This window comes from Oenanthe melanoleuca, chromosome 25 (genome assembly GCF_029582105.1).
Source record: "Oenanthe melanoleuca isolate GR-GAL-2019-014 chromosome 25, OMel1.0, whole genome shotgun sequence".
Classification (NCBI taxonomy): domain Eukaryota; kingdom Metazoa; phylum Chordata; class Aves; order Passeriformes; family Muscicapidae; genus Oenanthe; species Oenanthe melanoleuca.
In genome coordinates, this window is record NC_079358.1 from 9,038,642 (window position 1) to 9,064,938 (window position 26,297).

General features: G+C 66.1%; 5 protein-coding genes and 2 long non-coding RNA genes across 11 annotated transcripts in view; 3 read left to right on the forward strand and 4 right to left on the reverse strand.

The window, feature by feature from the left end:
* Positions 1–329: 329 nt before the first annotated feature.
* On the reverse strand, positions 330–6,316 carry GIPC1 (GIPC PDZ domain containing family member 1). Its single transcript, XM_056510581.1, has 6 exons — positions 6,020–6,316; positions 5,148–5,333; positions 3,893–4,073; positions 2,697–2,809; positions 2,280–2,361; positions 330–1,191 (listed from the first exon to the last, which is right to left on the reverse strand). The coding sequence occupies exons 1-6, from the start codon at positions 6,287–6,289 to the stop codon at positions 1,040–1,042; spliced, it is 984 nt and encodes a 327-aa protein (XP_056366556.1). The 5' UTR covers positions 6,290–6,316; the 3' UTR covers positions 330–1,039.
* On the forward strand, positions 4,408–5,064 carry LOC130263115 (uncharacterized). Of its 2 annotated transcripts, none has more exons than XR_008842300.1 (3): positions 4,408–4,488; positions 4,520–4,653; positions 4,920–5,064. It is a non-coding gene; the product is annotated as an uncharacterized LOC130263115 (long non-coding RNA). The 2 variants fall into 2 exon arrangements; XR_008842301.1 differs by lacking the exon at positions 4,920–5,064 and adding an exon at positions 4,776–4,805.
* A 2,742-nt stretch (positions 6,317–9,058) lies between the features above and the next one.
* DNAJB1 (DnaJ heat shock protein family (Hsp40) member B1) lies at positions 9,059–13,256 on the reverse strand. Of its 2 annotated transcripts, none has more exons than XM_056510531.1 (3): positions 12,943–13,256; positions 11,414–11,952; positions 9,059–9,623 (listed from the first exon to the last, which is right to left on the reverse strand). In XM_056510531.1, exons 1-3 carry the CDS (start codon positions 13,151–13,153, stop codon positions 9,393–9,395), a joined length of 981 nt encoding a protein of 326 aa, XP_056366506.1. In that variant the 5' UTR covers positions 13,154–13,256; the 3' UTR covers positions 9,059–9,392. The 2 variants fall into 2 exon arrangements, with proteins under 2 accessions (XP_056366506.1, XP_056366507.1); XM_056510532.1 differs by having other exon boundaries at positions 12,957–13,045.
* Positions 13,257–13,787: 531 nt separating this feature from the next.
* Positions 13,788–23,423, forward strand: TECR (trans-2,3-enoyl-CoA reductase). 3 transcript variants are annotated; one of them, XM_056510524.1, is made up of 13 exons: positions 13,788–13,873; positions 14,771–14,821; positions 15,102–15,153; positions 15,442–15,486; positions 16,459–16,562; positions 17,686–17,801; positions 18,825–18,930; positions 19,359–19,431; positions 20,560–20,603; positions 20,977–21,034; positions 21,613–21,701; positions 22,152–22,197; positions 22,590–23,423. In XM_056510524.1, exons 1-13 carry the CDS (start codon positions 13,859–13,861, stop codon positions 22,715–22,717), a joined length of 927 nt encoding a protein of 308 aa, XP_056366499.1. In that variant the 5' UTR covers positions 13,788–13,858; the 3' UTR covers positions 22,718–23,423. The 3 variants fall into 3 exon arrangements, 2 of the variants coding, with proteins under 2 accessions (XP_056366499.1, XP_056366498.1); XR_008842286.1 differs by lacking the exon at positions 13,788–13,873 and having other exon boundaries at positions 14,633–14,821; positions 22,590–22,906; positions 22,957–23,423; XM_056510523.1 differs by lacking the exon at positions 13,788–13,873 and having other exon boundaries at positions 14,633–14,821.
* Positions 23,424–23,623: 200 nt separating this feature from the next.
* NDUFB7 (NADH:ubiquinone oxidoreductase subunit B7) lies at positions 23,624–25,167 on the reverse strand. Its single transcript, XM_056510565.1, has 3 exons — positions 24,974–25,167; positions 24,345–24,513; positions 23,624–23,825 (listed from the first exon to the last, which is right to left on the reverse strand). Exons 1-3 carry the CDS (start codon positions 25,083–25,085, stop codon positions 23,735–23,737), a joined length of 372 nt encoding a protein of 123 aa, XP_056366540.1. The 5' UTR covers positions 25,086–25,167; the 3' UTR covers positions 23,624–23,734.
* Positions 25,168–25,712: 545 nt separating this feature from the next.
* Positions 25,713–26,175, reverse strand: LOC130263113 (uncharacterized). The gene is made up of 2 exons (XR_008842298.1): positions 26,081–26,175; positions 25,713–26,046 (listed from the first exon to the last, which is right to left on the reverse strand). It is a non-coding gene; the product is annotated as an uncharacterized LOC130263113 (long non-coding RNA).
* Positions 26,174–26,297, forward strand: part of YJU2B (YJU2 splicing factor homolog B) — a 2,002-nt gene continuing 1,878 nt past the window's right edge. The window contains exon 1 of the mRNA XM_056509968.1: positions 26,174–26,190. Coding sequence (XP_056365943.1) covers positions 26,174–26,190 — 17 coding nt within the window. The remainder of the gene's footprint in view (positions 26,191–26,297) is intronic.

The following is a 26,297-nucleotide window of genomic DNA, read 5'->3' on the forward strand; positions in this document are numbered from 1 at the left end:
GTTTCCAATCAGGCACTAGGCAGGACAGCTCTGTCGCCATGGCAGCGGGGGCCTTTCCCGGGGGCGGCGCGCGGGCAGCCCCGTCGCTATGGTAACGGCGGGTTTCCAATCAGGCACTAGGCAGGACACCTCTGTCGCCATGGCAGCGGGGGCCTTTCCCGGGAACGGCGCGCGGGCAGCCCCGTCGCTGCGGTAACGGCGGATTTCCGACATGGGGGTTTTCGGGGGGGCACCCGGAGGGTTTGGGGGGCACTACCGGAGCTCTACCACCAACAGCGGCCCCACCCAGAGCCCCCAGTACATCCCAGTTGAATCCCAGTTCTCCCATTTCTCCATTTTATGTTCAAATCTTTTCCACGAAAATACAAAAATATCCCGGGGTGACAGTGACAGTGACAGGCTCAGATTGGCACCGGGGGGGTCTCTCCCGTATTTGGGGGCCCCACCCCCCCCAAAACGCCCCGTGGGGGGGGAGGGGCAGTGGTGTCCCAGGGGGGGCCCAGGAGTGTTGGGGGAGGGGTTCCAAAAATAGAGGGGTCCCAAAATGGGGGGGGGGATGGGTTTCCCCCAAAAGCTTTGGGGGGTCTCCGTGGTGGAGGGGGGGGGGGGCTTCGGATTTGGGGGTACCCAGGTCCAAGCGGGGGGTACAGGAAATCTGGGGGGTTTGGAATTTGGGGGTACCCAGCAGGTCCAGGGGGGTCCTGAGAGGAGGGGGGTCCTCAGGGCACTTTGGGGGTCCAGCAGATTTTTTGGGGGGGGGTTCCCCAACCATGGGGGGCCCCACCCAGGGTAAGCATTGCAAGAGGACCCCCAAAGTTGGGGGGTCCCCAGTTCTGGGGGGGTCCCCAATGGGAGGGTCCCCAGTCATGAAGGGGGGGGGGGGGGATTCCCAATCCTGGGGGGGTCCTCAAAGGGGGTCCCTGATCGGGGGTTCCCCAGTCCCAGGAGGGGGTTCCCCAATCTCGGGGGGGGTTCCCCAGTCTCGGGGGGGGTTCCCCAATCCCCAGGGGCTCCCCAATCCCCGGGGGGCTCCCAGCCCCTAGCAGCGCCCCGCCTTGGCGTCCCCGATGGCGCCCCAGACGTCGAACACGAACTCGTCGGGGAAAGCGAAATCGCCGAGCTGCGAGTCCAGAGCCTCGGCCAGAGCGTCGGGATCGCGCGCGTCGCGGCCCAGCTCCACCATGGTGGCGGCTGTGGGACATGGGGACATCAGGGACATCAGGGACAGGGACAGGGACAGGTACAGAGACATGGGGACAGGACAGGGACATCAGGGACATCAGGGACAGGTACAGGGACATGGGGACATCAGGGACAGGGACAGGGACATGGGGACATCAGGGACAGGGACAGGGACATGGGGACACTGGGACAGGGACATGGGGACAGGTACAGGGACATCAGGGACAGGGACAGGGACACAGGGCAGAGCGTCGTGGCTCAGCTCCACCATGGTGGCAGCTAAGGGACAGGACAGGGACATCAGGGACAGGACAGGGACATGGGGACATCAGGGACATGGGGACAGGTACAGGGACATCAGGGACAGGGACAGGGACACAGGGCAGAGCGTCGTGGCTCAGCTCCACCATGGTGGCAGCTAAGGGACAGGACAGGGACATCAGGGACAGGACAGGGACATGGGGACATCAGGGACATGGGGACAGGTACAGGGACATGGGGACATCAGGGACATGGGGACATCAGGGACAGGTACAGGGACATCAGGGACAGAGACAGGGACATCAGGGACAGCTGGGGACATCAGGGACATGGGGACATCAGGGACACAGGGCAGAGCGTCGTGGCCCAGCTCCACCATGGTGGCAGCTAAGGGACAGGGACATGGGGACATCAGGGACAGGGACAGGGACATGGGGACATCAGGGACAGGACAGGGATAGGGACACGGGGACATCAGGGACAGGGACATGGGGACAGGGACATGGGTACACGGGGATATTGAGGACAGGGACAGGGACAGGGCATCAGGGACATCAGGAGACATCGAGGGTGTTGTCCAAGGTCCAGGGGATTCCCCAGGATATTCGGGGTCCCCCCCAGGATTTTGGGGTCCCCCCGGGTTTGGGAATCACCCAGCTCGCTGTCCCAGATGTAACTCCCCAAAAACCCCAGGGGATCCAGGGCAGTTTGGGGGTGTTCCCAGAAGATTCGGGGTCCCCCAGGGGATTTTGGGGATTCCCCAGGATTTTGGGATCCCCCCAGGATATTTGGGGTCCCCCCAGGATTTCAGGGTTCCCCAGGATTTTGGGGCTCACCCAGCTCGCTGTCCCGGATGCCCATGTAGCTCTCCAGCAGATCGTCCACCTTGGCCACCGCGCGCTCCTCGAAGGCCGAGGGCTGGGGGGGAATTTGGGGGGATTCGGGGGGTCCTTGAGGGTCCCGGGGGGGGTTTGGGGGGTCTTAGGGGGATTTAGGGGGAGTTTGGGGAATCTCAGAGGGCCCCAGGGGGATTTAAGGGGGTCCCAGGGGGATTTTGGGGAACTTTGGGGGATCCTCAGGGGTCCCAGGCGACATTTTGGGGTCCCAGGAATGAATTTTGGGATTCCAGGGATGGATTTTGGGGTGCCCAGGTGACATTTCGGGATGCCCAGGTGAGTTTTGGGGTCCCCAGGTGAGTTTTGGGGTCCCCAGGTACATTTTGGGGTCCCCAGGTGATATTATGGGATGCTCACCTGCTCCTGCAGCGTGGCCGGGCCCCTCGAGCGCAGCCTCAGCGTCCCCCGGGACCCCCAACCCCCCTGGGGGGCAGCGCCCCGAGAGCCCCCCGAGCGCGGCCCGATCCCCTCTGGGACAGACAGACACAGGGACAGGGGGACAGACAGAGGGACAGACAGAGGGACAGGAGAGACGGACACACGGACACAGGGACAGGGGGACAGAGAGATGGACAGGGGGACAGACAGAGGGACAGAGAGAGGGACAGGAGAGACGGACACACGGACACAGGGACAGGACAAATGGACAGGAGGACAGAACAGATGGACACATGGACAGAGGAACAGGGGACAGACAGACAGAACAGGGGGAGTCACTGGGGGTCCCCATTGAGGGGGCACCCTCAGAACCCCCCCAGCACACCCAGGTGGATCCCAGTATAACCCAGTATAGCCCAGTACAGTCGTGTCTAAACCAGTATAGCCCAGTATAGCCCAGTTCCCCCAGTCTCACCCCAGGCCCGTCTGGGCACGGTCTGCCCAGTGCCCATCCCAGTTCAATCCCAGTCCATCCCAGTCAATCCCAGTATAACCCAGTCTCACCCCAGGGCCTCCTGGGCTTGGTCAGGCTCAGCCTGAAGTGGTGCCCGCAGGGCAGCTCCTGCAGCCTCCGTGCCCATCCCAGTCAATCCCAGTCCATCCCAGTCCATCCCAGTTCAATCCCAGTATAACCCAGTTCCCCCAGTCTCACCCCAGGCCCTCCTGGGCTCGGTGAGGCTCAGCCTGAAGCGGTGCCCGCGGGGCAGCTCCTGCAGCCTCCGTGCCCATCCCATCAATCCCAGTCCATCCCAGTCCATCCCATCAATCCCAGTCCATCCCAGTCCCATCCCAGTTCAATCCCAGTTCCCCCAGTCTCACCCCATGCCCTGCGTGGCTCGGTGAGGCTCAGCCTGAAGCGGTGCCCGTGGGGCAGCTCCTGCAGCCTCCGTGCCCATCCCAGTCAATCCCATCAATCCCAGTCCATCCCAGTCCATCCCAGTTCAATCCCAGTATAACCCAGTCTCACCCCAGGCCCGTCTGGGCTCGGTGAGGCTCAGCCTGAAGCGGTGCCCGCGGGGCAGCTCCTGCAGCCTCCGTGCCCATCCCAGTTCAATCCCAGTCCATCCCAGTCAATCCCAGTCAATCCCAGTATAACCCAGTTCCCCCAGTCTCACCCCAGGCCCGTCTGGGCTCGGTGAGGCTCAGCCTGAAGCGGTGCCCGCGGGGCAGCTCCTGCAGCCTCCGTGCCACCTCGAAGTGCCGCGCCCCCACCAGGCTCTGCCCGTCCAGCGCCTCCAGCACGTCCCCGACCTCGACCTGGGGCGTGCGCGCCATCACCGAGCCCTCGCGGATCCTCTGCGGGACAGGGGGCACCTGGGTACCTGGGGGCACCTGGGGAGCACCTGGGGGCACCTGGGTACCTGGGGGCACCTGGGGAGCACCTGGGGGCACCTGGGTACCTGGGGGCACCTGGGGAGCACCTGGGGGCACCTGGGTACCTGGGGGCACCTGGGGGGCACCTGGGCACACACCTGGGGGCACCTGGGGAGCACCTGGGGGCACCTGGGTACCTGGGGGGGTATCTGGGGACACCTGGGGGGTATCTGGGGAGGCTGGCAGCAGCTGGGGCTATTGGGAGCCCCCCTCATCCACCCAGGTGTCCCCTCAGCTGTGCCCAGGTGTTCCCAGGTGTGTCTCACCTTGATGAAGGCGTACCCAGCCCCACTGTCAGTGATGGTCAGCCCCAGTGCTGGTACTGGGATGTACCCAGGTGTGCCCCATGTACCCAGGTGTGTTCCCAGGTGTTCCCAGGTGTATCCCCATGTACCCAGGTGTCCCCAGGTGTGTTCCCAGGTGTGTCTCACCTTGATAAAGGCGTACCCAGCCCCACTGTCAGTGATGGTCAGCCCCAGCGCTGGTACTGGGATGTACCCAGGTGTGCCCCATGTACCCAGGTGTTCCCAGGTGTGTTCCCAGGTGTATCCCCATGTACCCAGGTGTTCCCAGGTGTGCCCCATGTACCCAGGTGTATTCCCAGGTGTATCCCCATGTACCCAGGTGTACCCAGGTGTGTTCCCGGGTGTTCCCAGGTGTATCCCTATGTACCCAGATGTGATCCCAGGTGTACCCCCATGTACCCAGGTGTTCCCAGGTGTATCCCCACGTACCCAGGTGTATCCCCATGTACCCAGGTGTTCCCAGGTGTGTTCCCAGGTGTTTCCAGGTGTATCCCCATGTACCCAGGTGTCCCCAGGTGTGTTCCCAGGTGTGTCTCACCTTGATAAAGGCGTACCCAGCCCCGTTGTCAGTGATGGTCAGCCCCAGCACTGGTACTGGGATGTACCCAGGTGTGCCCCATGTACCCAGGTGTTCCCAGGTGTATCCCCATGTACCCAGATGTGATCCCAGGTGTTCCCAGGTGTGCCTCACCTTGATGAAGGCGTACCCAGCCCCGTTGTCAGTGATGGTCAGCCCCAGCGCCTCCTCGGATTTCAGCACCTGCACGTCCTTCTGGCGGCCGCGCGTGTGCGCGAAGATGAAATCCTCCAGCCCGATCTGCCCCCCCAGCAGCTTCTCCATGTCCACCTGCGGCGTGTTCAGCGTGCAGAACAGCACCTGGGGACAGGGACAGCACCTGGAGTGTCACCTGGGGACACCTGGGACACTGGGGACAGCTGGGAATGTCACCTGGGGACAGGGACAGCACCTGGGGGCACCTGGGACACTGGGGACATTGGGGACAGCTGGGAATGTCACCTGGGGACAGGGACAGCACCTGGGGGCACCTGGGACACTGGGGACATTGGGGACAGCTGGGAATGTCACCTGGGGACAGGGACAGCACCTGGGGACACTGGGGACATTGGGGATATTGGGGACAGCACCTGGGGACACTGGGGACAGCTGTCCCCAGCTGGGCACACTGGGGCACAGTGGGAGGGACAGGGGACACCTGTGGGACAGGGGGACATCTGGGACACTTGGAGGGGGTGACAGGTGACACACCTGGGGACAGGTGGGGACCCCTCAGGGGACAGCAGAGACACTTTGGGGGTGACTGTCATGACTCCCGCACGGCTATTCCCAGTCCATCCCAGTGCCCCCCAGTCCCTCCCAGTCCCTCCCAGTCCATCCCAGTGCCCCCCAGTCCATCCCAGTCCCCCCCAGTGCCCCCCAGTCCCATCCCAGTCCATCCCAGTGCCCCTCAGTCCCATCCCAGTCCCTCCCAGTCCATCTCAGTGCCCCCCAGTTCCATCCCAGTCCCCCCCAGTCCATCCCAGTCCCTCCCAGTGCCCCAGTACCTCGCTGGGGGGGATCCCGAAGGCCTCCCCGATTTTCCCGTACAGCTCTCTCACGTTGCTGAACCCCTCCACGCGGCCCGTGGGCGAGCCGTGCGCCAGCTGCGTGTGGAACACGAGCCGCGGCCGCAGCGCCGCCGGGGGAGGGGCGGCGCCCCCCGCGCCCCCCGCCGCCCCCCCGGCCTCGCCCGGGGCCCCCCCGCGACCCCCGGCCCCCTCCTCGTTCTCCACCAGCGGCGGCGGCTTCTTGCGGCGGCCCAGGCCCAGCGGCATGGGGGGCTGGGGGGTCCGGGGGGTCTGAGGGGGTCTGGAGGGGGTTTGGGGGAGCTGGGAGGGGATTTGGGGGAGTTTGGGGGGGTCTGGAGGGGATTTGGGGGGGGTCTGAGGGTGACCTAGGGGGGTATGGAGGGGGCTTAGGGGGCTCTGAGCGGGTTTAGTTGAGTCTGGAGGGGTTTTGGGGGAGTTTGGGGGGGTCTGGAGGGGGTTTGGGGGGGTCTGAGGGGGTTTGAGGGTGACCTGGGGGGTATGGAGGGGGCTTAGGGGGCTCTGTAGGGGTTTGGGGGGTTTAGGTGGCTCTGATCGGGGGTTGGGGGTTCTGAGGGGATTTGGGGGGGGTCTGGAGGGGATTTAGGGGGGGTCTGAGGGGTCTGGGGGGCTCTGGGGGGGTTTAGGGGAGTCTGGGGGAGGCTTTGGGGGTCTGGGGGGGTCTGGGGGCTGAGTGCAGGGGGGACCTGGGGAAGTTTACGGGGGATTTCCAATGTCCGGGGATTTCTGGGGGGGTTTAGGTGGGTCTGGGGGGGTCCCGGGGGGTCCCGGTGGGGGCGGGGCTCGCTGCCCCCACCCCGGTATGGGGGGGGAGGGGCGGGGGGTTCCTGCGCGGTTCCGCCGGGGGCTGGAAGGAGAGAGAGGGAAACTGAGGCACGGGGGGGAGGGGAGTGCAGAGACCCTCCCGGACCCCTCACCGGGGACCCCCCCGACACCGGGCCCGGTTCCGCCCCGGACCCGCGGCACCCCCGCCCCCCGCCGGGTCCCGCCGACCCCCCCACAGCGCCCCACCCCCCAGCTCTGCCCGGCCCCGGCTCCGCTCCCGGTCCCGGTTTCGGTTCCGCTCCCGGTTCCGCTTCCGGTGCCCCCCGCGCCCCCCTAAGGCCGCTCCCGGTCCCCCCTCACCGCCGGGCGCTGCTACCGGAGCGGCACTTCCGGGAGGGCGTGGCCGAGCCCCGCCCTGACCAATCAGAGCCGCCCCGCCCAGTCTGAACCAATCAGCGCCGCCGCCCCTCCCCGCTGTGACCAATCAGCGCCGCCGCTTTTTCCTCGTTCTGACCAATCAGCGTCGCCGCCCCGTTCTGACCAATCAGCGCGGCTGCGCTCTGACCAATCAGCGCGGCCGCGTCTCCCCGTTCTGACCAATCAGCGCGGCCGCTCTTCGCCTGAACCAATCAGCGCCGCCCCGCCCCGCTCTGATTAATCAGGGCCGCCGCTTCTCCTCGTTCTGACCAATCAGCGGCTCCGACGCTCCCGCCCTGACCAATCAGCGCCGCCGCCCCGCCCCGCTCTAACCAATGGGAAAGGGCTCCCGCCCCCTCCGCGGGCAATGGGCGCGCCCGGCCTCGCGCCGCCGCTCAGCCAATCAGGAGCCAGGATGGAGCGTGAGGGGGCGGGGCAGAAACGGGGGCGTGGCCAAAGGGGGCGGGGCCGGAGGGTAAAGGTGGGCGGGGCAGGGATCGGATTTAGGGAGGGGGAAACAACCCCAGAGCCCGTTTGGGGGGGCGGGACTCGATAATGGAACCGAGGGGGGATCATTGGGGAGGGGTCCCAAACCCGATCTGGGGGCACAGATCCCATTTTGGGGAGGGGGCGGGAATGGATCCGGAGGAGTCAGTGGGGAGGGGTCCCAAACCCATTTTGGGGGCACAGACCCCATTTTTGGGGGGGTCCGCAGACTCTGGGGGTCACCGTGCCCCTCCCCCCACCCTGAGCCCCCCCGGTGCCCCCCCAAACACACACAGCGCGTTCGCGTTTCTGCGCGTTTTTATCTCGGACCCTTTTCCGGGCGGTTTCACCCCAAAACCGCGAGGGCCCCGCCCCCTCCCCCACCCGAGCCGCCTGCGGCCCCCCCACCCCCCCCGAGGGGTCCCCCCCGTCTGGGGGGGCTGGGAAGGGACAGGACCCCCCCAAACACAGACCAGGTGAGGGGGGGGCACCCGGGGGCGGGGGGGACCCCAAAAGGGGAAAGGGGGAGGGGAGGGGAGGTGGGGACCCCCCAAAAACACAGCCCTGTGGGGGAGGGGGGAGGACACCTGAGACCCCCAAAATTGGGGGGGGGAGGACACCTGAAAACCCTGAGAACCCCAAAACAGGGATAAAGACACCTGGGACCCCCAAAATGGGGGATAAGGACACCTGGGACCCCAAAATGGGGGATAAAGACACCTGGGACCCCCAAAATGGGGGGGTAAGGACACTTGAAAACCCCGAGAACCCCAAATTGGGGGGGTGAGGACACCCAGAGCAAAGATGGGGGTTCAGGGACACTTGGGACCCCCAAAACTGGGGAGGTGAAGGACACCCCGGGGCCCCCAAAACCACCTCAGGACCCCCCAAAACCACAGGACAGTGTCATGGTAATGGGGGGGGACACCCCAAACCCTGAGACCGTGACCCCAAAACCCCCCAAGGTCTGAGACTGGGGAACAGGACACCCCAAAATCCCCTTGAGGTGGAGATTGGGGGGGATGAGACCCCCAAAACCCCCCTGAGGTCAGAGATTGGGGACCAGGACACCCCAAAACCCCTCCAAGGGTCTAAGACTGGGGACTGGAACCCCCAAAAATCCCCCCTGAGGTGGAGATTGGGGGGGATGAGATCCCCCAAAATCCATTCCAGGTGGAGACTGGAGGGGCTAAGACCCCCCAAAACCCCTGAGGTCAGAGATTGGGAACCAGGACACCCCAAATCCTCTCCTAGGTGGAGACTGGGGGGGTGAGACCCCCAAAAATCCCCCCAAGGTCTGAGATTGGAGACTAGGACACCCCAAAACCCCTTGTAGGTGGAGATTGGGGAGGGTGAGACCCCCCAAACCCGCCCAAGGTCTGAGATTGGGGAACAGGACACACCAAAACCCCTCCTAGGTGGAGACTGGGGGGGCTGAGACCCCCAAAAATCCCCCCCAGGTTCTGAGATTGGAGATCAGGACACCCCAAACCCCTCCTAGGTGGAGACTGGGGGGGCTGAGACCCCCCAAGCCCCCCCGAGGTGAGGACGGGAACCCGGCGCCCCCAGACCCGGATTTTTTTTGGGGGGAGGGGGGCGCGTCCCCCCAAGTCCAGCCCCCCCCCCCCAGCCCCGGGCGGGTTTTGGGGGATTTGGGGGGTCCCTAGAGGGGCAGGATCTGCTCCAGCAGCGTTTTGGAGGCCGGCGGGATCCGGTCGGGGAACTTGACCTCGAACTCGATGACGAGGTCGCCGCGCTGCTCCGGACAGCGGGGGAGGGGCAGCCCCTCCCCCGGCACGCGGCGCTTGACCCCCGGCTTGAGCACGTCCTGGAAGTGCATGGGGATGGAGCGGCCGTCCAGGGTGGGGACGGTCACCGTGCAGCCACACAGAGCCTGGGGACACACAGTGACACCCAGTGACACCCAGGGACACACAGTGACACAGTGACACCCAGTGACAGGGACACACAGGGACACCCAGTGACAGGGGACACCATGGGGATGGAGCGGCCGTCCAGGGTGGGGACGGTCACCGTGCAGCCACAGAGTGCCTGGGGGGACAGGGGACACGAGGGGACACGGGTCAGAGCCAGGGGACACACAGTGACACCCAGGGACACACAGTGACAGAGTGACACACAGTGACACCCAGGGACACACAGTGACAGGGACACCCAGGGACACACAGAGTGACACACAGTGACACCCAGTGACACACAGTGACAGAGTGACACACAGTGACACCCAGGGACACACAGTGACACAGTGACACACACACAGTGACAGGGACACCCAGAGAGTGACACACAGTGACACCCAGTGACACCCAGTGACACACAGTGACACAGTGACACACAGTGACACAGTGACACACACACAGTGACAGGGACACCCAGGGACACACACAGAGTGACACACAGTGACACCCAGGGACACACAGTGACAGAGTGACACACACACAGTGACAGGGACACCCAGGGACACACACAGAGTGACACACACAGAGTGACACACAGTGACACCCAGTGACACACAGTGACAGAGTGACACACAGGGACACACACAGAGTGACACACAGTGACAGGGACACACAGGGACACACAGGGACAGGGGACACCATGGGGATGGAGCGGCCATCCAGGGTGGGGACGGTCACTGTGCAGCCACACAGAGCCTGGGGGGGCAGGGACACACAGGGTGACACAGAGTGACACACAGGGACACAGTGGCACACAGTGATAGTGACACAGAGTGACACACAGGGACACAGGTGGCACACAGTGATACAGTGACACAGGTGACACACAGGGACACAGGGGACACTCAGGGGACAGGTCACCATCAGGATGAGGGGGCACCCCCAGCACAGCCCCAGTGCCCAGAGTGACCCCAGAGTGACCCCAGAGTGACCCCAGAGTGACCCCAGGGTTACCCCAGAATGACCCTGGAGTGACCCCTGGCCACCCATCCTGTCCCCTCCCCCCTCACAGTGTCCCAGCCCCCAAACTGACCCCTCTGCTGTCCCCACCTGGTGTCCCCAGCCCGACCAATGGCCCCACCAAAACCAACCCCCAGTGTCCCATCAGTGTCCCCCCAATGTCCCACCAGTGTCCCCCCCCAAGACCAACCCAGCCCAATGTTCCCACTGCCACCAACTCACCCCCAATGTCCCAACCACCACCAGACCAACCACTGCCACCAACCCCCACGGTGTCCCCAATGCCACCAACCCACCCCTGGTGTCTCCACCAAAACCCACCCACCCCAATGTCCCCACTGAGACCAACCCACCCTCCTGACCACCACCCACTCCTGACATCCCCCCCGAGCCCCCCAAACCCTCCCAAACCCCCTGAGCCCCCCGAACCCCCCGAGCCCCCCAGACCCACCAAACCCCCCCAAACCCTCAGAGCCCCCCGAACCCCCCGAGCCCCCCAGACCCACCAAACCCCCCCAAACCCCCCCGAGACCCCCAGACCCCCAAACCCCCAAATCCCCCCGAGCCCCCCAGACCCCCCAAATCCCCCGAGCCCCCCAAATCCCCCCAAACCCCCTGAGCCCCCCAGACCCACCAAACCCCCCCGAGCCCCCCGAACCCCCCGAACTCCCCGAGCCCTCCAAACCCTCAGAGCCCCCCAAACCCCCCGAGCCCCCCAGACCCCCCAAATCCCCCCGCCCCGCACCTCGCGCAGGCTGATCCTGGCCGGGTAGACGATGTCGGAGCCGTCGCGCCGGAACACGTCGTGCGGTTTGTCCTTGAGCACGAACACCACGTCGGCCGGGATGTTGTTGGGGGTCTGGTCGCCCTCCTTGGGGAAGGTGATCTTGGTGCCCTCCTTCCAGCCGCGCTTCACCTCGATGCTCAGGATCTTGTCCTCGTTCCGCAGCGTCTTCCCGTCGGGGCCCAGGCGCTTGTGCGAGATCTTCATCTTCTTGGTGCAGCCGCTGTAGATCTCCTCGAGGGACACGCGCAGCTCGTGCAGCACGGGCGGGTCCTGCCGCCGCCCCTCGCGGCCCCGCGGGAAGCCCACGCGGAACGCGCCGAACGCCTCCTCGCCCTCCTCGTCGTCGCCGCCGCCGCGCTGCACGAAGAACGTGTCGAAGGGGTTGCGCCCGTCGAAGAACTCGGCGAACATGGCGTGGGGGTCCCCGCGGAACGTGTAGGTGAAGGTGGGGCCGTTGGAGCCCCCCGGGCCGGGGCTGGGGGCGCCCCCCTTGAGGCCTGGCGGATGGGGTAGGGGGTGGGGAAGGCGCCGGTCAGCCCCGGGCAGGGCGTGGGGCGGCGCCGGGCGTGGGGAACCGGTTCTGCCGCCGCCGCCGCCGGCCCCGACGGGCCCCGACAGGCCCAGCCGGCTCCAGCGGCTCCCCCGGCACGCCCGGCGCCCTCCCGGCCCCCCCCGGGGCTGCTGGCCCGGCACCGAGCCCCCCAAGAGCCCCCCAGCCCCTTCCTGTGAGTGTGTGAGCAGCTGGGTCACCCTGAGCCCCCCAGAGCCACCCAGAGCCCCCAGCCCCTTCCTGTGTGTGAGCATCTGGGTCACCCTGAGCCCCCCAGAGCCCCCAGCCCCTCATTGTGACCAGCTGGGTCACCCTGAGCCCCCCAGAGCCCCCAGCCCCTCTGTGTCAGCAGCTGGGTCACCCTGAGCCCCCCAGAGCCCCCAGCCCCTCATTGTGAGCAGCTGGGTCACCCTGAGCCCCCCAGAGCCCCCAGCCCCTCTGTGTCAGCAGCTGTGTCACCCTGAGCCCACCTGGCTGTCAGCACCTCCCAGCCCCCAGCGCTGCCACCATCACCTGGCCCTGTCACCGGGCCCCTCCTCGTGTCCCCAGCACCTGTCCTGACCCCCGTTCCCATGACCTGTCCCTGTCCCCTGGCCCCATTTCATGTCCTGACCCCCCTGTCCTCACCCCCTGTCTCTGTCACCTGTCCCGACCTCGTGTCCCCAACTCATGTCCCCATTACCTGTCCCTGTCACCTGGCCCCATTTCATGTCCTCATCCCCCTGTCCCCACCTCGTGTCCCCACCTCGTGTCCCCATTACCTGTCCTTGTCACCTCTCCCCACACCCGCCTCCCCCCGCCTGTGTCCCCCAGCCCCCCACCCCTTCACTCCTGCCCCAATCTCCCCTTCAGACCCACCCCGACCCCCCAGCCCCCTTTACCCACCCCCACACCCCCCGTCCCGTGTCCCCCCCGGTCCCCCCGTGCCGCCGCTCACCCTCCTCCCCGTACTTGTCGAAGATCTCCCGTTTTTTGGGGTCGCTCAGCACGTCGTAGGCCTCGGCCACCTCCTTGAAGCGCTGCTCGGCGCCGGGGGAGCGATCCTTGTCGGGGTGGCAGCGCAGCGCCTGCCGCCGGTACGCGCGGCGGATGTCGGCGGCGGACGCGCCCCGGGACAGACCCAGCGTGCGGTAATAGTCCTTGCCCATGGCCGCCCCTGCTCTGGCACCGGGCACGGCGAGGAGCGGCGCGGGAGGGAGCGGAGAGGGGCGGGGGGGCGGGGAGGGACCGGGGAGGGACCGGGATGGGGCGGGATGGATGGGGAGGGACGGGAGAGGGATGGAGAGATGGGGACGGAGCGGGGAGGGGCGGGGGAGGGATGGGGAGGGATGAGGATGGAGAGATGGGGCGAGGAGGGACGGAGAGATGGGGATGGAGCGGGGGATGGAGCGAGGGAGGGACCAGGGTGGGACAGGGGAGGAGCCGCGGGATGGATCCGGGAAGGGATGTAGGAATGGAGCGGGGAGATGGAGCGGGGTGGGACAGAGGGATGGGGAGGGACCGGGGAGGGACCGGGGATGGAGCGGGGATGGACCCGGGAGGGACCGAGGGATAGATGGATGGGCTCCTTCAGCCCCGCCCCCGCTGCGATCCCATTGGCTGTCCCGGCCGTCACTCAAGCCCCGCCCCTGCCTCCCATTGGCGGACGTCCCCCATCAGGCGTTCACGTTGCCCCGGCAACCGACGCGGCGGGAAGGGCCGAGCGCGCGGGCGGAGCCGCTCAGCTCTGATTGGCCGCGCCGAGTCACGCGCGCGGCGCCGATTGGCCGCGCCCCAGGCCCCGCCCCCTCGGGCGTGAGGGGCGGGTCACGTGGGGGCGGCGGGGGCGGCGGGAGCGGCGGAGCGCGGCGGCCATGAAGCACTACGAGGTGAGGCGGCGGCGCGGGCCGCGGGCCGGGGCGGTGACCGCCAGCGGAGCGGCCCCGAGCGGCGCCACTGCCCTCAGCGCGCGGCGCCATCGCCGCGACCCCGCGGAACCCGCGCGGTCCGCCCCGGGGCACTCGGGACGCGCTCTGCGCATGCGCGGCCGGTGCGGTGCTGTGCGCACGCGCGGCTGCGCTGTGCGATGGGCGGGGCTTGGGTGGGGATGTGGGCGTGGCCCCGGAGGAGGCGGGGCCTCCTGACGGGGCGGGGCTTTGGCGTCCCGGGGCGCTCGGGGGTCCCGAGGTGGCCCAAAAGGTCCCGGGGGATCCCGAGGGGTCCCGAGGCCGGACAGAGCCCGGAGGGGCCGGGGCCACCCCGCTCCCCGCTGCCACCGCCACTGTCCCTGTCGCTGTCACCTCGCGGTGGCTCCTTGGGCCCGTCCCCGCTGGCCCATGGCGCCGTCACCCCCCCCGGGGAACAGAGCCCTCCCGAATGTCCCCAGGGCTGACAGCGCCGTCCCGGTGTCACTGTCCCGCGGTGACAGTGGCCACACGCCCAGCGCTGTCGCCACCTCGGGCCAGCGGGGCTCCCGTGGGGCTCCGGCCTCACCTGCGGCCCGCGTCCTGTCCTGTCCTGTCCCCTGTGTCCCCTCCGGCCGCTGTCCCCACCCCCCGCTGGGCCACTCTGTCCCTGCCGTGGCCACCCCCAGGGCCACCCCCGGGCCACCCCCGTGGCCACCAGGGCTATATTTAGCCGCCCGGCCGCTCGGGTTTCGGGCCATGGAGGCGGCGCCGCCGCCCCGCGAGCCCGGGGGTCCGCTGGGCCCGGGCCCCGTGCGCGGGCTGTGGCCGCCGGTGGCCCCCGGCAAGCGGCCCAAGAAAGCGGCCGTGCTCTTCTTCGAGGTGGAGATCCTGGACGCCCGCACGCGGGACAAGCTCTGCTTCCTGGACAAGGTGACACGCGGGGACACGGGGACAGCAGGACACGGGGGGACGTGGGGACATGGGGACAATGGGACATAGGGGGGATATGGGGACATGGGGGGACACGGGGACATGGGGAGGACATGGAGACAAGGGGACATGGGGGGGAGGACATGGGGACGGCAGGGGAGGGGACACAGGGACAGCAGGAGGGGACATTGGGATAGGTGGGGGGGACATGGGGTGTCCCCACGGTGTCCCCACGGTGTCCCCACGGTCCCTGACGTCCCCATGTCCCCAATGTCCCCAGGTGGAGCCTCAGGCCACCGTGGCTGACATCAAGAACCTGTTCAGCAAAGCCCGTGAGTGGGGACAGGGACAGGGAGGGGACAGGGAGGGGACAGGGACAGGTGAGGGGACAGGAGCCCCCAGGACAGATGGGGACCCTCTGTGGGACCCTCAGTGTGGCTGGGCCATGTCACACGGCCTTGGGGACATCCAGCATGGCCAAGGACTTGTCACAGGGCCACCATTGTCACCAGAGACCTGTCACGGGGCCACAGCCACCGTCACTGTCCCCTCTGTCTCTGTCCCCTCGGTGCCACCACTGCTGTCCCTGCAGTGTCACCACTGTCCCCTCTGTCCCACAGATCCCCAGTGGTACCCAGCGAGGCAGTCCCTGCGCCTGGACCCCAGTGAGTGTCACCTCTCTCTCACTTGTCCCCTGCCCTGATGTCCCCAGGTGTCACCAAGGTGTCCCCAGATGTACCCAGGGTGTCCCCAGTGTCCCCAGTGTGTCCCCAGTGTCCCAGGGTGTCCCCAAGTCCCCCACAGTGCTCAGGGTATCCAGCTGTCCCCAGTATGTCCCTAGGGTGTCCCCCAGGTATCCCAAGTGTCCCCAGGTGTCCCCCAGGGATGTCCCCAGGGTGTCCCCAGTGTCCCTAGGGTCTCCCCCATGTCCCCAGAGTGTCCCCAGAGTGCTCAGGGTGTCCCAGGGATGTCCCAGGCATGTTCCCAGGTATCCCCAGGTATCCCCAGGTATCCCCAGCTGTGCCAGGTGTCCCCAGGTATCCCCCAGGTGTCCCAGGTGTATCAGGTGTCCCCAGGTGTCCCCAGGTACCCCCAGGTACCCCCAGGTATCCCCAGGTCTCCCAGGTGTCCCCAGGCCCCCCAGGTGTGCAGGTGTGCAGCTGTGCTGTCCCCAGGTGTCCCTAGGGATGTCCCCAGGTATCCCCAGGTCCCCCAGGTCCCCCAGGTACCCCCAGGTGTGCAGGTGTGCAGCTGTGCTGTCCCCAGGTGTCCCTGGGGATGTCCCCAGGTGTCCCCAGGTGTATCAGGTGTCCCCCAGGTCTCCCAGGTCTCCCAGGTGTCCCCAGGTGTCCCCTGGTGTCCCAGGTGTCCCTAGGGATGTCCCCAGGTGTCCCAGGTGTCCCCAGGTGTCCCTAGGGATGTCCCCAGGTGTGCAGCTGTGCTGTCCCCAGGTCTCCCAGGTGTCCCCAGGTGTCCCAGGTGTCCCTAGGGATGTCCCCAGGTGTCCCAGGTGTCCCCAGGTGTCCCTAGGGATGTCCCCAGGTGTGCAGCTGTGCTGTCCCCAGGTCTCCCAGGTGTGCCAGGTGTCCCAGGTGTCCCTAGGGATGTCCCCAGGTGTGCAGCTGTGCTGTCCCCAGAGGGCCGCTCGCTGAAGGACGAGGACGTGCTGCAGTCGCTGCCCGTGGGCACCACGGCCACGCTCTACTTCCGGGACCTGGGGGCGCAGATCAGCTGGGTCACGGTGAGGGACGGCCCTGACACCTGTGGCACCTGAGTGTCACCTGTGTGTGACCCGTGTGTCACCTGCGTCACCTGTGTCATTTCTGTGTGTCACCTGTGTGTGACCTGTGTGTCACCTGTGTCACCTCTGTCATTTCTGTGTGTCACCTGTGTGTGACCCGTGTGTCACCTGTGTCACCTGTGTCATTTCTGTGTGCCACCTGTGTTACCTCTACCACTCATGTGCCAGCCCCAGGTGTCGCTCCCCAAACCCTCCCCTGTCTCACCTGCCCAGGTGTCCCTCCCCTGTCCCCCCGTCTCACCTGTCCAGGTGTTCGTGTCTCTCCCCTGTCCCCCTGTCTCACCTGTCCCAGGTGTTCCTCACTGTCCCTGTCTCACCTGCCCAGGTGTCCCTCACTGTCCCTCCCTGTCTCACCTGCCCAGGTGTCCCTGACTCTCCCCCCTGTCTCACCTGCCCAGGTGTCCCTCACCTGTCCCCCTGTCTCACCTGCCCAGGTGTCCCTCACTGTCCCTGTCTCACCTGCCCAGGTGTCCCTGACTCTCCCCTGTCTCACCTGCCCAGGTGTCCCTCACCTGTCCCCCTGTCTCACCTGCCCAGGTGTTCCTCACCGAGTACGCCGGCCCGCTCCTCATTTACCTGTCCCTGTCTCACCTGCCCAGGTGTCCCTCACTGTCCCTGTCTCACCTGGCCCAGGTGTCCCTCACCTGTCCCCCTGTCTCACCTGGCCCAGGTGTCCCTCACTGTCCCCCTGTCTCACCTGCCCAGGTGTCCCTGACTCTCCCTGTCTCACCTGCCCAGGTGTTCCTCACCGAGTACGCCGGCCCGCTGCTCATTTACCTGTCCCTGTCTCACCTGTCTCAGGTGTCCCTCCCTCTCTCACCTGCCCAGGTGTCCCTGACTCTCCCCCCTGTCTCACCTGTCCCAGGTGTCCCTGACTCTCCCTGTCTCACCTGTCCCAGGTGTCCCTGACTGTCCCTGTCTCACCTGCCCAGGTGTCCCTCACTGTCCCTTCTCACCTGCCCAGGTGTCCCTCACTGTCCCTGTCTCACCTGCCCAGGTGTCCCTCACTGTCCCTGTCTCACCTGCCCAGGTGTCCCTCACTTCCCCTGTCTCACCTGCCCAGGTGTTCCTCACCGAGTACGCCGGCCCGCTGCTCATTTACCTGCTGTTCTATTTCCGGGTGCCGTTCCTGTACGGGCCCCGCTACGACTTCACCGCCAGCCGGCACCGCGTGGTGCAGTGAGAGCCGGGGACAGGACAGGGGACAGCACTGGGGACATGGGGACATGGGGACAGCACTGGGGACATTGGGGACATTGGGGACACTGGGGACAGCACTGGGGACAGCACTGGGGACAGGGGGACAGCACTGGGGACAGCATTGGGGACATGGGGACAGCACTGGGGACATGGGGACAGCACTGGGGACACTGGGGACAGCACTGGGGACACTGGGGACAACACTGGGGACAGCATTGGGGACACTGGGGACAGCACTGGGGACAGGGGGACAGCACTGGGGACAGGGGGACACTGGGGACATGGGGACAGCACTGGGGACAGGGGGACATTGGGGACACTGGGGACAGCACTGGGGACACTGGGGGACATGGGGACACTGGGGACAGGGGGGACATTGGGGACAGCACTGGGGACATTGGGGACATGGGGACATGGGGACAGCATTGGGGACATTGGGGACAGGGGGACAGCACTGGGGACAGGGGGACAGCATTGGGGACATGGGGACATTGGGGACAGGGGAACATCATTGGGGATAGAGACAGGGGACATGGGGACAGCATTGGGGACAGCACTGGGGACATTGGGGACAGCACTGTGGACAGGGGAACATCGTTGGGGACAGGGGGACATGAAGACATTGGGGACACTGTGGACATGGGGGATAGCACTGGGGACATTGGGGACAGCACTGGGGACAGGGGACATTGGGGCATTGGGAACATTGGGACACAGGGGACTTGGGGACATGTCTGGGGACATTGGGGACAGTATTGGGAACATGGGGACATTGGGGACAGGGAGACAGCATTAGAGACATTACTGGGCACATGGGGGACAGTGGGGACAGTGGGGACATCACTGGGGACATTGAGCACAATGGGGACACACAGGGGACACTGGGGACAGGGGAGGATCAGGGTGGGGACACTGGGGGGGGTCTGGGAGGGGACACTGGGGCTGGGGGCACAGAGGGGGATGTCCCCAGCGTGTCCCCGATGTCCCCGTGTCCTGTCCCAGCCTGGCCTGCTGCTGTCACTCGTTCCACTACGTCAAGCGGCTGCTGGAGACGCTGTTCGTGCACCGCTTCTCGCACGGCACCATGCCCCTGCGCAACATCTTCAAGGTGACACTGCCACCTGTGCCACCTGTGCCACCTGTGCCACCTGTGTGTCACCTCTGTGTCACCTGTGTGTCACCTCTGTGTCACCTGTATCACCCTGTCCCCTCCCTGTCCCCACCGCTTCTCGCACGGCACCATGCCCCTGCGCAACATCTTCAAGGTGACACTGCCACCTGTGCCACCTGTGCCACCTCTGTGTCACCTGTGCCACCTGTGCCACCTGTGCCACCACCCTGACACCGCCCTGTCCCCTCCCTGTCCCCCTGGGTCCCCTGTCCCCACCAGTTCTCTCACGGCACCGACACCGTGTGACATTTTCGAGGTGTCATTGTCACCTGGGTCACCTCCCAGTGTCCCACTGGTGTCCCCTCAGCTTCCCTGCTGGCAGCAGGGTGTCCCCAATGTCCCCAACGTGTCCCCAATGTCCCCAGAACTGCACCTACTACTGGGGCTTTGCTGCGTGGATGGCGTATTACATCAACCACCCGCTGTACACCCCGCCAGGTGAGTGCCACTGTGTCACCTGTGTGTCACCTGAGTGTCACCTGAGTGTCACCTGTGTCATCTGTGTCACCTGTGTCATCTGTGTGTCACCTGTGTGTTCCCACTGTCCCCATTACATCAACCACCCGCTGTACACCCCGCCAGGTGAGTGCCACTGTGTCACCTGTGTGTCACCTGTGTGTCACCTGAGTGTCACCTGTGTGTCACCTCTGTCACCTCTGTCACCTCTGTGTCACCTCTGCCACCTGTGTGTTATCTGTGACATCTGTGTCAGCTGAGTGTCACCTGTGTGTCCCCACTGTCCCCACTACATCAACACCCGCTGTACACCCCGCCAGGTGAGTGCCACTGTGTCACCTCTGTGTCACCTGAGTGTCACCTGAGTGTCACCTGTGTGTCACCTCTGTCACCTCTGTGTCACCTCTGCCACCTGTGTGTTATCTGTGACATCTGTGTCAGCTGTGTGTCACCTGTGTGTCCCCACTGTCCCCACTACATCAACCACCCGCTGTACACCCCGCCAGGTGAGTGTCACCTCTGTGTCACCTCTGTGTGTCACCTGTGTCACCTGAGTGACCAGTGTCACCTCTGTGTCATCTATGTCACCTGTGTCACCTATGTGTCACACCTGTGTGTCACCTCTGTGTCACCTGTGTGTCCCCACTGTCCCCATTACATCAACCACCTGTGTACTCCCTGCCAGGTGAGTGTCACTGTGTCACTGTCAGCTGTGTGTCACCTGAGTGACCTGTCACCTCTGTCACCTGTGTCACGTGTGTCACCTGAGTGTCCCCCAATGTCCGCAGGGGACACTGAGGGTTGTCCCTGTCCCCATCCCTGTCCCTGTTCCCATCCCTGTCCCTGTTCCCATCCCTGTTCCCTCTCTCCTGTCCCTGTCCCCATCCTTGTCCCCATTCCTGTCCCTCTCTCCTGTCCCTATCCCTGTCCCTGTCCCTGTCCCCTCTCTCTGTCCCCTGTCCCTCTCTCCTGTCCCTGTCTCCTGTCCCTCTCTCCTGTCCCTGTCCCTGTCCCTGTCCCTGTCTCCTATCCCTGTCCCTGTTCCCTCTCTCCTGTCCCTCTCTCCTGTCCCTGTCCCTGTCCCTGTCCTGACCCCCCGTGTCCCCCCAGCCTACGGTGACGAGCAGGTGAAGCTGGCGCTGGCCGTGTTCCTGGTGGGTGCCCGTGGGGACGGGGGGGACACGGGGGGCTGGGATGGGGGATTTTGGGGGGGCTTGGGCACTTTTGGGGTCTGGGGCTGTTTTGGGGGGTGGGATATGGGATTTGGAGGGAATTTTGGGTGGGATGGGGTTTGGGGGGGAGGCTTGGGCAGTTTTGGGGGGACTGGAGGAGTTTGGGGGGTGGGATGGGGGATTTGGGGGGGCTGGGGGGCCAGTGAGGGCTGAGGGGACATGAAGGGCGAAGTGGGGGGGCTGAGGGGGGACACTGGGGGGTCCCGGGGGGACAAAGGGACACTGAGGGGTCCCAGGGGGTCCCAGGTGCCCCCCCCCTACCGAGGGTCCCTGTGACCCCCCCGTGTCCCCCCAGTTCTGCCAACTCGGGAACTTCTCGATCCACGTGGCGCTGAGGAACCTGCGCCCCGCGGGTGAGGGACAGTGGGGACATTGGGGGGACATTGGGGACACCACAGACACTGGGGGGACATCATTGACGTTGGGGACATGGGGGACACTGGGGGACATTGGGACACCAGGGATACTGGGACACTGGGGGGACATTGAGGGGGGACATTGGGGACATGATGGGGACAGTGGGGACATGTGGGGACTTTGGGGACACTGGGGGGACATTGGGGACAGTGGGAGGGACATTGGGGGACACTGGGGACACCACAGACACTGGGGGGGCATCACTGACATTGGGGACATGGGGGACACCAGGAGACATGGGGACACAGATGGGGACACGGGTGACATCGGGGGACACGGTGGCACAGAGGCCACAAGGACACGTGGGAGCAGCCAGGGGGGTGACACAGAGGGTGACATGGAGGGTGACGGGGGGACACAGAGGGTGACATAGGAGGTGACACGTGTCCAGGGGTGGCCTGGGGGGTGACCCGTGTCCTGCGGGGTGTCACTGCTCTGTCCCTGTGTCACCGTGTGTGGCCCATGTCCCCGTGTGTCCCTGTTTGTCCCCTCTGTGTCCCCTGTCCCCTGCCAGGCTCCAAGACCCGCAAGATCCCGTACCCCACCCGCAACCCCTTCACGTGGCTGTTCCTGCTCGTGTCCTGCCCCAACTACACCTACGAGGTGGGACAGGGACAGGGACAGGGACAGGGACATGGGGGGGATGCAGCCCTGGGGGGGACACGGCCCTGGGGACACTGCGGGGAGGTGACAGCCCTGGGGACACCAGGAGCAGGGGGCACTTCCTGGGGGGCACTGGGGGGACGTGGAGGGTGGGGGGGACCCCGGGGGGGAGGGGAGGGGACACTGCTGTGCTGGGGGGGGGTCACCACATGGAGGAACCCCCAGGGGGGCACAGCAGGACTGTGGGGGAGGGGGACATGGGGGGGGGAGCTGCCCCCACCATTGGTGACACCCCCAGTTGGTGACACCCCATAGGTGACATCCTTGGTGACTCTCCACTGGTGACATCCCAATGGTGACACCTCCACTGGTGACGCCCCAATGGTGACACCCCACTGGTGACACCCCACTGGTGACACTCTTGGTGACACCCCCGTGATGTCCCCCCAGGTCGGCTCCTGGATCGGTTTCACCATCATGACCCAGTGTCTGCCCGGTGAGGGGAGGGGACACCTGGGGACAAGGGAGGGGCTGGTGGGGGGTGGCACCCGGCTCTGTGTCCCCTGGGCCACCCCAGAGTCCCCATGTCCCCTCTCCATGTCCCTGGGCCACCCCGGGGTCCCTATGTCCCCTCCCCACGTCCCCTGGGCCACCCTGGGGTCCCCATGTCCCCTCCCCACGTCCCCTGGGCCACCCTGGGGTCCCCATGTCCCCTCCCCATATCCCCTGTGCCACCCCACACCCCTGGGCTCCGTGTCCCTCCTGTCCCCTCCAGGTCCCTCGTGCCACCCCCGGGTCCCTGTCCCTTGCTGTCCCCCGTGTCCCTGATGTCCCCGCTGATGTCTTCCCGCTGATGTCCCCGTGTCCCTGATGTCCCTGTCCCCGCAGTGGCGCTGTTCTCGCTGGTGGGTTTCGTGCAGATGGCGATCTGGGCTCAGGGCAAGCACCGCAGCTACCTGCGGGAATTCCGGGACTACCCCCCGCTGCGCTCGCCCATCGTGCCCTTCCTGCTGTGACACCCTGGGGACAGCGTGGGGAGTGTCCCCTCCCTGCTGTGACACCCTGGGGACAACACAGGGACAGCCCCCAGTGTCCCCTTCCTGCTGTGACACCCTGGGGACAGCGTGGGGAGTGTCCCCTCCCTGCTGTGACACCCTGGGGACAGCCCCCAGTGTCCCCTCCCTGCTGTGACACCCTGGGGACGCGTGGGGACAGCCCCCAGTGTCCCCTTCCTGCTGTGACACCCTGGGGACAGCCCCCAGTGTCCCCTTCCTGCTGTGACACCCTGGGGACAGCACAGGGACAGCCCCCAGTGTCCCCTCCCTGCTGTGACACCCTGGGGACAGCCCCCAGTGTCCCCTTCCTGCTGTGACACCCTGGGGACAGCGTGGGGACAGCCCCCAGTGTCCCCTCCCTGCTGTGACACCCTGGGGACAGCACAGGGACAGCCCCCCAGTGTCCCCTCCCTGCTGTGACACCCTGGGGACACCCCGATCTGTCCCTGTCCTGCCCCGAGCCTTGGGGACACTGTGGGGACAGGGGACACGAGCCCCTTGTCACCCTGGTGCTCACAGCAGGACACAGAACGTGGCCCCGCTGTCCCTTGTCACCCCCTGGGTGCCATCCCCGCTGTCCCCTCCCCGGTGGCAGTCACAGGGAAAGCACTGGTGACAGCGCGGTGTCACCACATCCCCGCAGGTGACAATAAACGACATCCCCCCACCCGTGTGTGGCCTGTCATTGTCCCACCCCAGGGGACACGGCGGGGGGGGGTCACAGCCACCCTGTGGGGACAATCCCAGTGTCCCCAAGGGGGGTGGGGACAATCCCAGTGTCCCCAGGGGGGGTGGGGACAATCCCAGTGTCCCCAGGGGGGGTGGCTTTGTGCTGTCCCCACACGCAGTGACACGGAGCCAGCGCGGTGTCACTCAGCAGGTTTATTGTGCGGGGGTGGCCTCGTGTCACCGTCACCGTGGTGTCCCAGGTGTCACCGCGGTGTCCCAGGTGTCACCGCGGTGTCACTGTCCCCGCTGTCACTCGGTGTCCCCCTGGCTCTGCCGGAGCCGCTTCTGGCGCTGCAGGAGGCGCCGCTCGCGCTCGAACTCCTTCATGCGCATCACGTAGCTGGGGACAGGTGGCACTGTCACCCTGTGTCACCCTGTGTCACCCTGTGTCACCCCGTGTCAGCCCGTGTCCCCCTGTGCCACCACAGGCAGGCGGGTGGGGGTGGCACCGCGGTGTCCCCAAGCCCCTCCCACATCCCCCCACGTCCCTGTCACACCCCCCCGCTGTCCCCACCCCTGTCCCTGTGTCCCCCCCTCCACCCTGTCCTTGTCCCCCATTCCTGTCACCCCGTGTCCCTGCAGTGTCCCCAAACTCCTCTGTCCTCAGTCCTGTGTCCCCCCCGTCCCCCCCATGTCCCCCCCATGTCCCCCCCATGTCGTCCCCTGTCCCCATATCTCACTCCTCGTGCTGGCAGCTGTCCCACGTGTGTCCCCCCATGTCCCCCCGTCCCCGTGTCCCCTGTCCCCAGCCTCACTCCTCGTGCTGGCAGGTGTCCCAGGCGTGTCCCCCCCATGTCCCCATGCTGTCCCCATCCTGTCCCCATGCTGTCCCCATGCTGTCCCCTGTCCCCAGCCTCACTCCTCGTGCTGGCAGGCGTCCCAGGCGTGCCGCAGCCGGTGGCAGCCCCAGGGCACGGGGAAGTTGTCGCGGTGGCAGCGCAGCAGCCGCAGCAGGTGGTGGCTGCAATAGTCCCGCTGCTCCAGCGGCACCCGGCCCTGCGCCAGCTGCGCCGCCGAGGCCACCGCGGCTGGGGACGGGGACACGGTCAGAGGGGACAGGGGGGACAGACACAGTCAGGGGGGACAGACACAGTCAGGGGGGACAGAAAGGGACAGGGGGGACAGGGACACGGTCAGAGAGGGACAGGGACGCGTCAGGGGGGACAGGAGAGGACGGGGTGGGGACAGGGTGGCACAGAGTGTCACAGGGGTGGGAACAGGGTGTGACAGGGTGTGACCGGGTGTGGCAGGGATGGGGACACGCACAGGGGGGTGACACAGGTAAGGACAGGGGTGGCGGCCACAGCAGCGCCAGCGGCACCCGCGTGGCACCGGGGACACGGAGGGGACACGGAGGGGACACGGGAGGTGGCACCGGGACACACACACGGGGAACCGCGCCGCGAGGTCACCGCGGTCACGCCCCGAGGCCGCCGCGCCCCCTCCGTGTCCCGTCCCCGCCCTCCCGCGGCCCCGTCCCGCACTGACCGCGCGGCTGGCGGCGCGGCAGCCCCAGCTCGGCCGGGAAGGACGGCATGTGCAGCGGGTCGGGCTCGCCCTCCGCGTCCCACAGGTAGCGCCGCGCCAGGTGAGCGCCCATGGCGGCGGCGGCGGCGCCGGGAACGGGCCTGGCGGCGGCGGAACCGGAAACGCCGCGCGCCGGAAGCGGAAATGGCGGAACGGAAACAGCGGGGCACAGCTCCGCGGGAATGCGGCGCCCCCTGGCGGCGGGGAGGACCGACACAGCGCCCCCCTAAAAACACCAAAACCCCCCAAAAAAACCAACGAAAAAAACCCCGAAACCCAAAAACCCCAAAACCTCAAACCTCCCCCAAACCCTCAAACCCCCCAAAAACCTCAACTCCCCCCCAAAAAACAAAAACCCCAAAAAATCCCCAAAACCTCCGAAAACCCCCAAAACCCCTCAAAAAACAACAACAAAAACCCACAAAAAAATCCCCAAACCCCCACCAAGCCCCACAAATCCCCAAATTCCCCAGGACCCCCCTCACCTCTGGTGCCACCCCCACCCCCTTTGGGGGCCCTGGGGGGGTCACAGGGTGGTGGCACCTGTGAGCACTGGGACACCCCCAGAGTGTCCCCAATGTCCCAAACAGCCCCAAGGCCGCCACCCGAGGAGGTGGCAGATGTCACAGGGGCTCAGGGGACACGCTGGGGACACAAACCCAGCCCAGGGTGGCCCCAGGTGAAGAAGAGCCGAGGCCAGTGCAGGGACAAAGGCAGTTTATGGTGACACGAGTGTCCCCAAGGGCTGAGGGACACAGAGCAGCTCTGGTGTCCCCAGGGGTGACCAGAGCCGGCTGGAGGTGACACGGTGACACCAGCCAAGGCCACGGGGGTGTCACCTGTCACTCGGGGTCTCCAGGCTCTTGTCTCCTCGATGGTGACGTCATCCCACAGGACAGTGAGGGACAAGGAATGCCACTGTGCCCCTGGTGACCTGTCACACACAGTGACAGGGGACAGGAACCACCCTGTCCCCTCAGGAACGACATCCCTGTGTGACATGGCACAGTGTGTGACAGGGCACAGTGTGACACCTGCCACAGTGTGTGACAGGGCACAGTGTGACACTGCCACAGTGTCCCTGTCCTTCTCCAGGCTCTTTATCTCTCATGGCCGTGTGACATGGCCGTGATGTCTCCATCCCCATCCCCTGTGTCCTCCATGTCCCTTGTGTCCCTGTGTGACAATCCCACACTGTCCCCATCCTCTGTGTCCCCATGCCCTGTGTCCCCACATGACAAAGCCCACGCTCCCTGTCCCCCATGTCCCCATCCCCTGTATCTCC

What these genes read in the sequence shown, in the direction of transcription:
- DNAJB1 (XM_056510531.1), bottom strand. Translation starts at nt 13,153, where the DNA reads ATGGGCAAGGACTATTACCGCACGCTGGGTCTGTCCCGGGGCGCGTCC. An exon ending in CGACAAGTACGGGGAGGAGG is followed by an intron (nt 11,953 to 12,942) that starts GTGAGCGGCGGC and finishes CCCATCCGCCAG; the next exon opens with GCCTCAAGGGGGGCGCCCCC. An exon ending in CCAGGATCAGCCTGCGCGAG is followed by an intron (nt 9,624 to 11,413) that starts GTGCGGGGCGGG and finishes GTGTGTCCCCAG; the next exon opens with GCTCTGTGTGGCTGCACGGT.
- TECR (XM_056510523.1), top strand. Translation starts at nt 14,648, where the DNA reads ATGGAGGCGGCGCCGCCGCCCCGCGAGCCCGGGGGTCCGCTGGGCCCG. An exon ending in GAACCTGTTCAGCAAAGCCC is followed by an intron (nt 15,154 to 15,441) that starts GTGAGTGGGGAC and finishes TCTGTCCCACAG; the next exon opens with ATCCCCAGTGGTACCCAGCG. An exon ending in CCCGCTGTACACCCCGCCAG is followed by an intron (nt 19,432 to 20,559) that starts GTGAGTGCCACT and finishes GTGTCCCCCCAG; the next exon opens with CCTACGGTGACGAGCAGGTG.
- NDUFB7 (XM_056510565.1), bottom strand. Translation starts at nt 25,085, where the DNA reads ATGGGCGCTCACCTGGCGCGGCGCTACCTGTGGGACGCGGAGGGCGAG. An exon ending in GCCGCGCCGCCAGCCGCGCG is followed by an intron (nt 24,514 to 24,973) that starts GTCAGTGCGGGA and finishes CCCCGTCCCCAG; the next exon opens with CCGCGGTGGCCTCGGCGGCG. An exon ending in GACGCCTGCCAGCACGAGGA is followed by an intron (nt 23,826 to 24,344) that starts GTGAGGCTGGGG and finishes ACCTGTCCCCAG; the next exon opens with CTACGTGATGCGCATGAAGG.
- GIPC1 (XM_056510581.1), bottom strand. Translation starts at nt 6,289, where the DNA reads ATGCCGCTGGGCCTGGGCCGCCGCAAGAAGCCGCCGCCGCTGGTGGAG. An exon ending in CTGGGTACGCCTTCATCAAG is followed by an intron (nt 4,074 to 5,147) that starts GTGAGGCACACC and finishes CCTGTCCCGCAG; the next exon opens with AGGATCCGCGAGGGCTCGGT. An exon ending in CGAGCCCAGACGGGCCTGGG is followed by an intron (nt 2,810 to 3,892) that starts GTGAGACTGGGG and finishes TGTCTGTCCCAG; the next exon opens with AGGGGATCGGGCCGCGCTCG.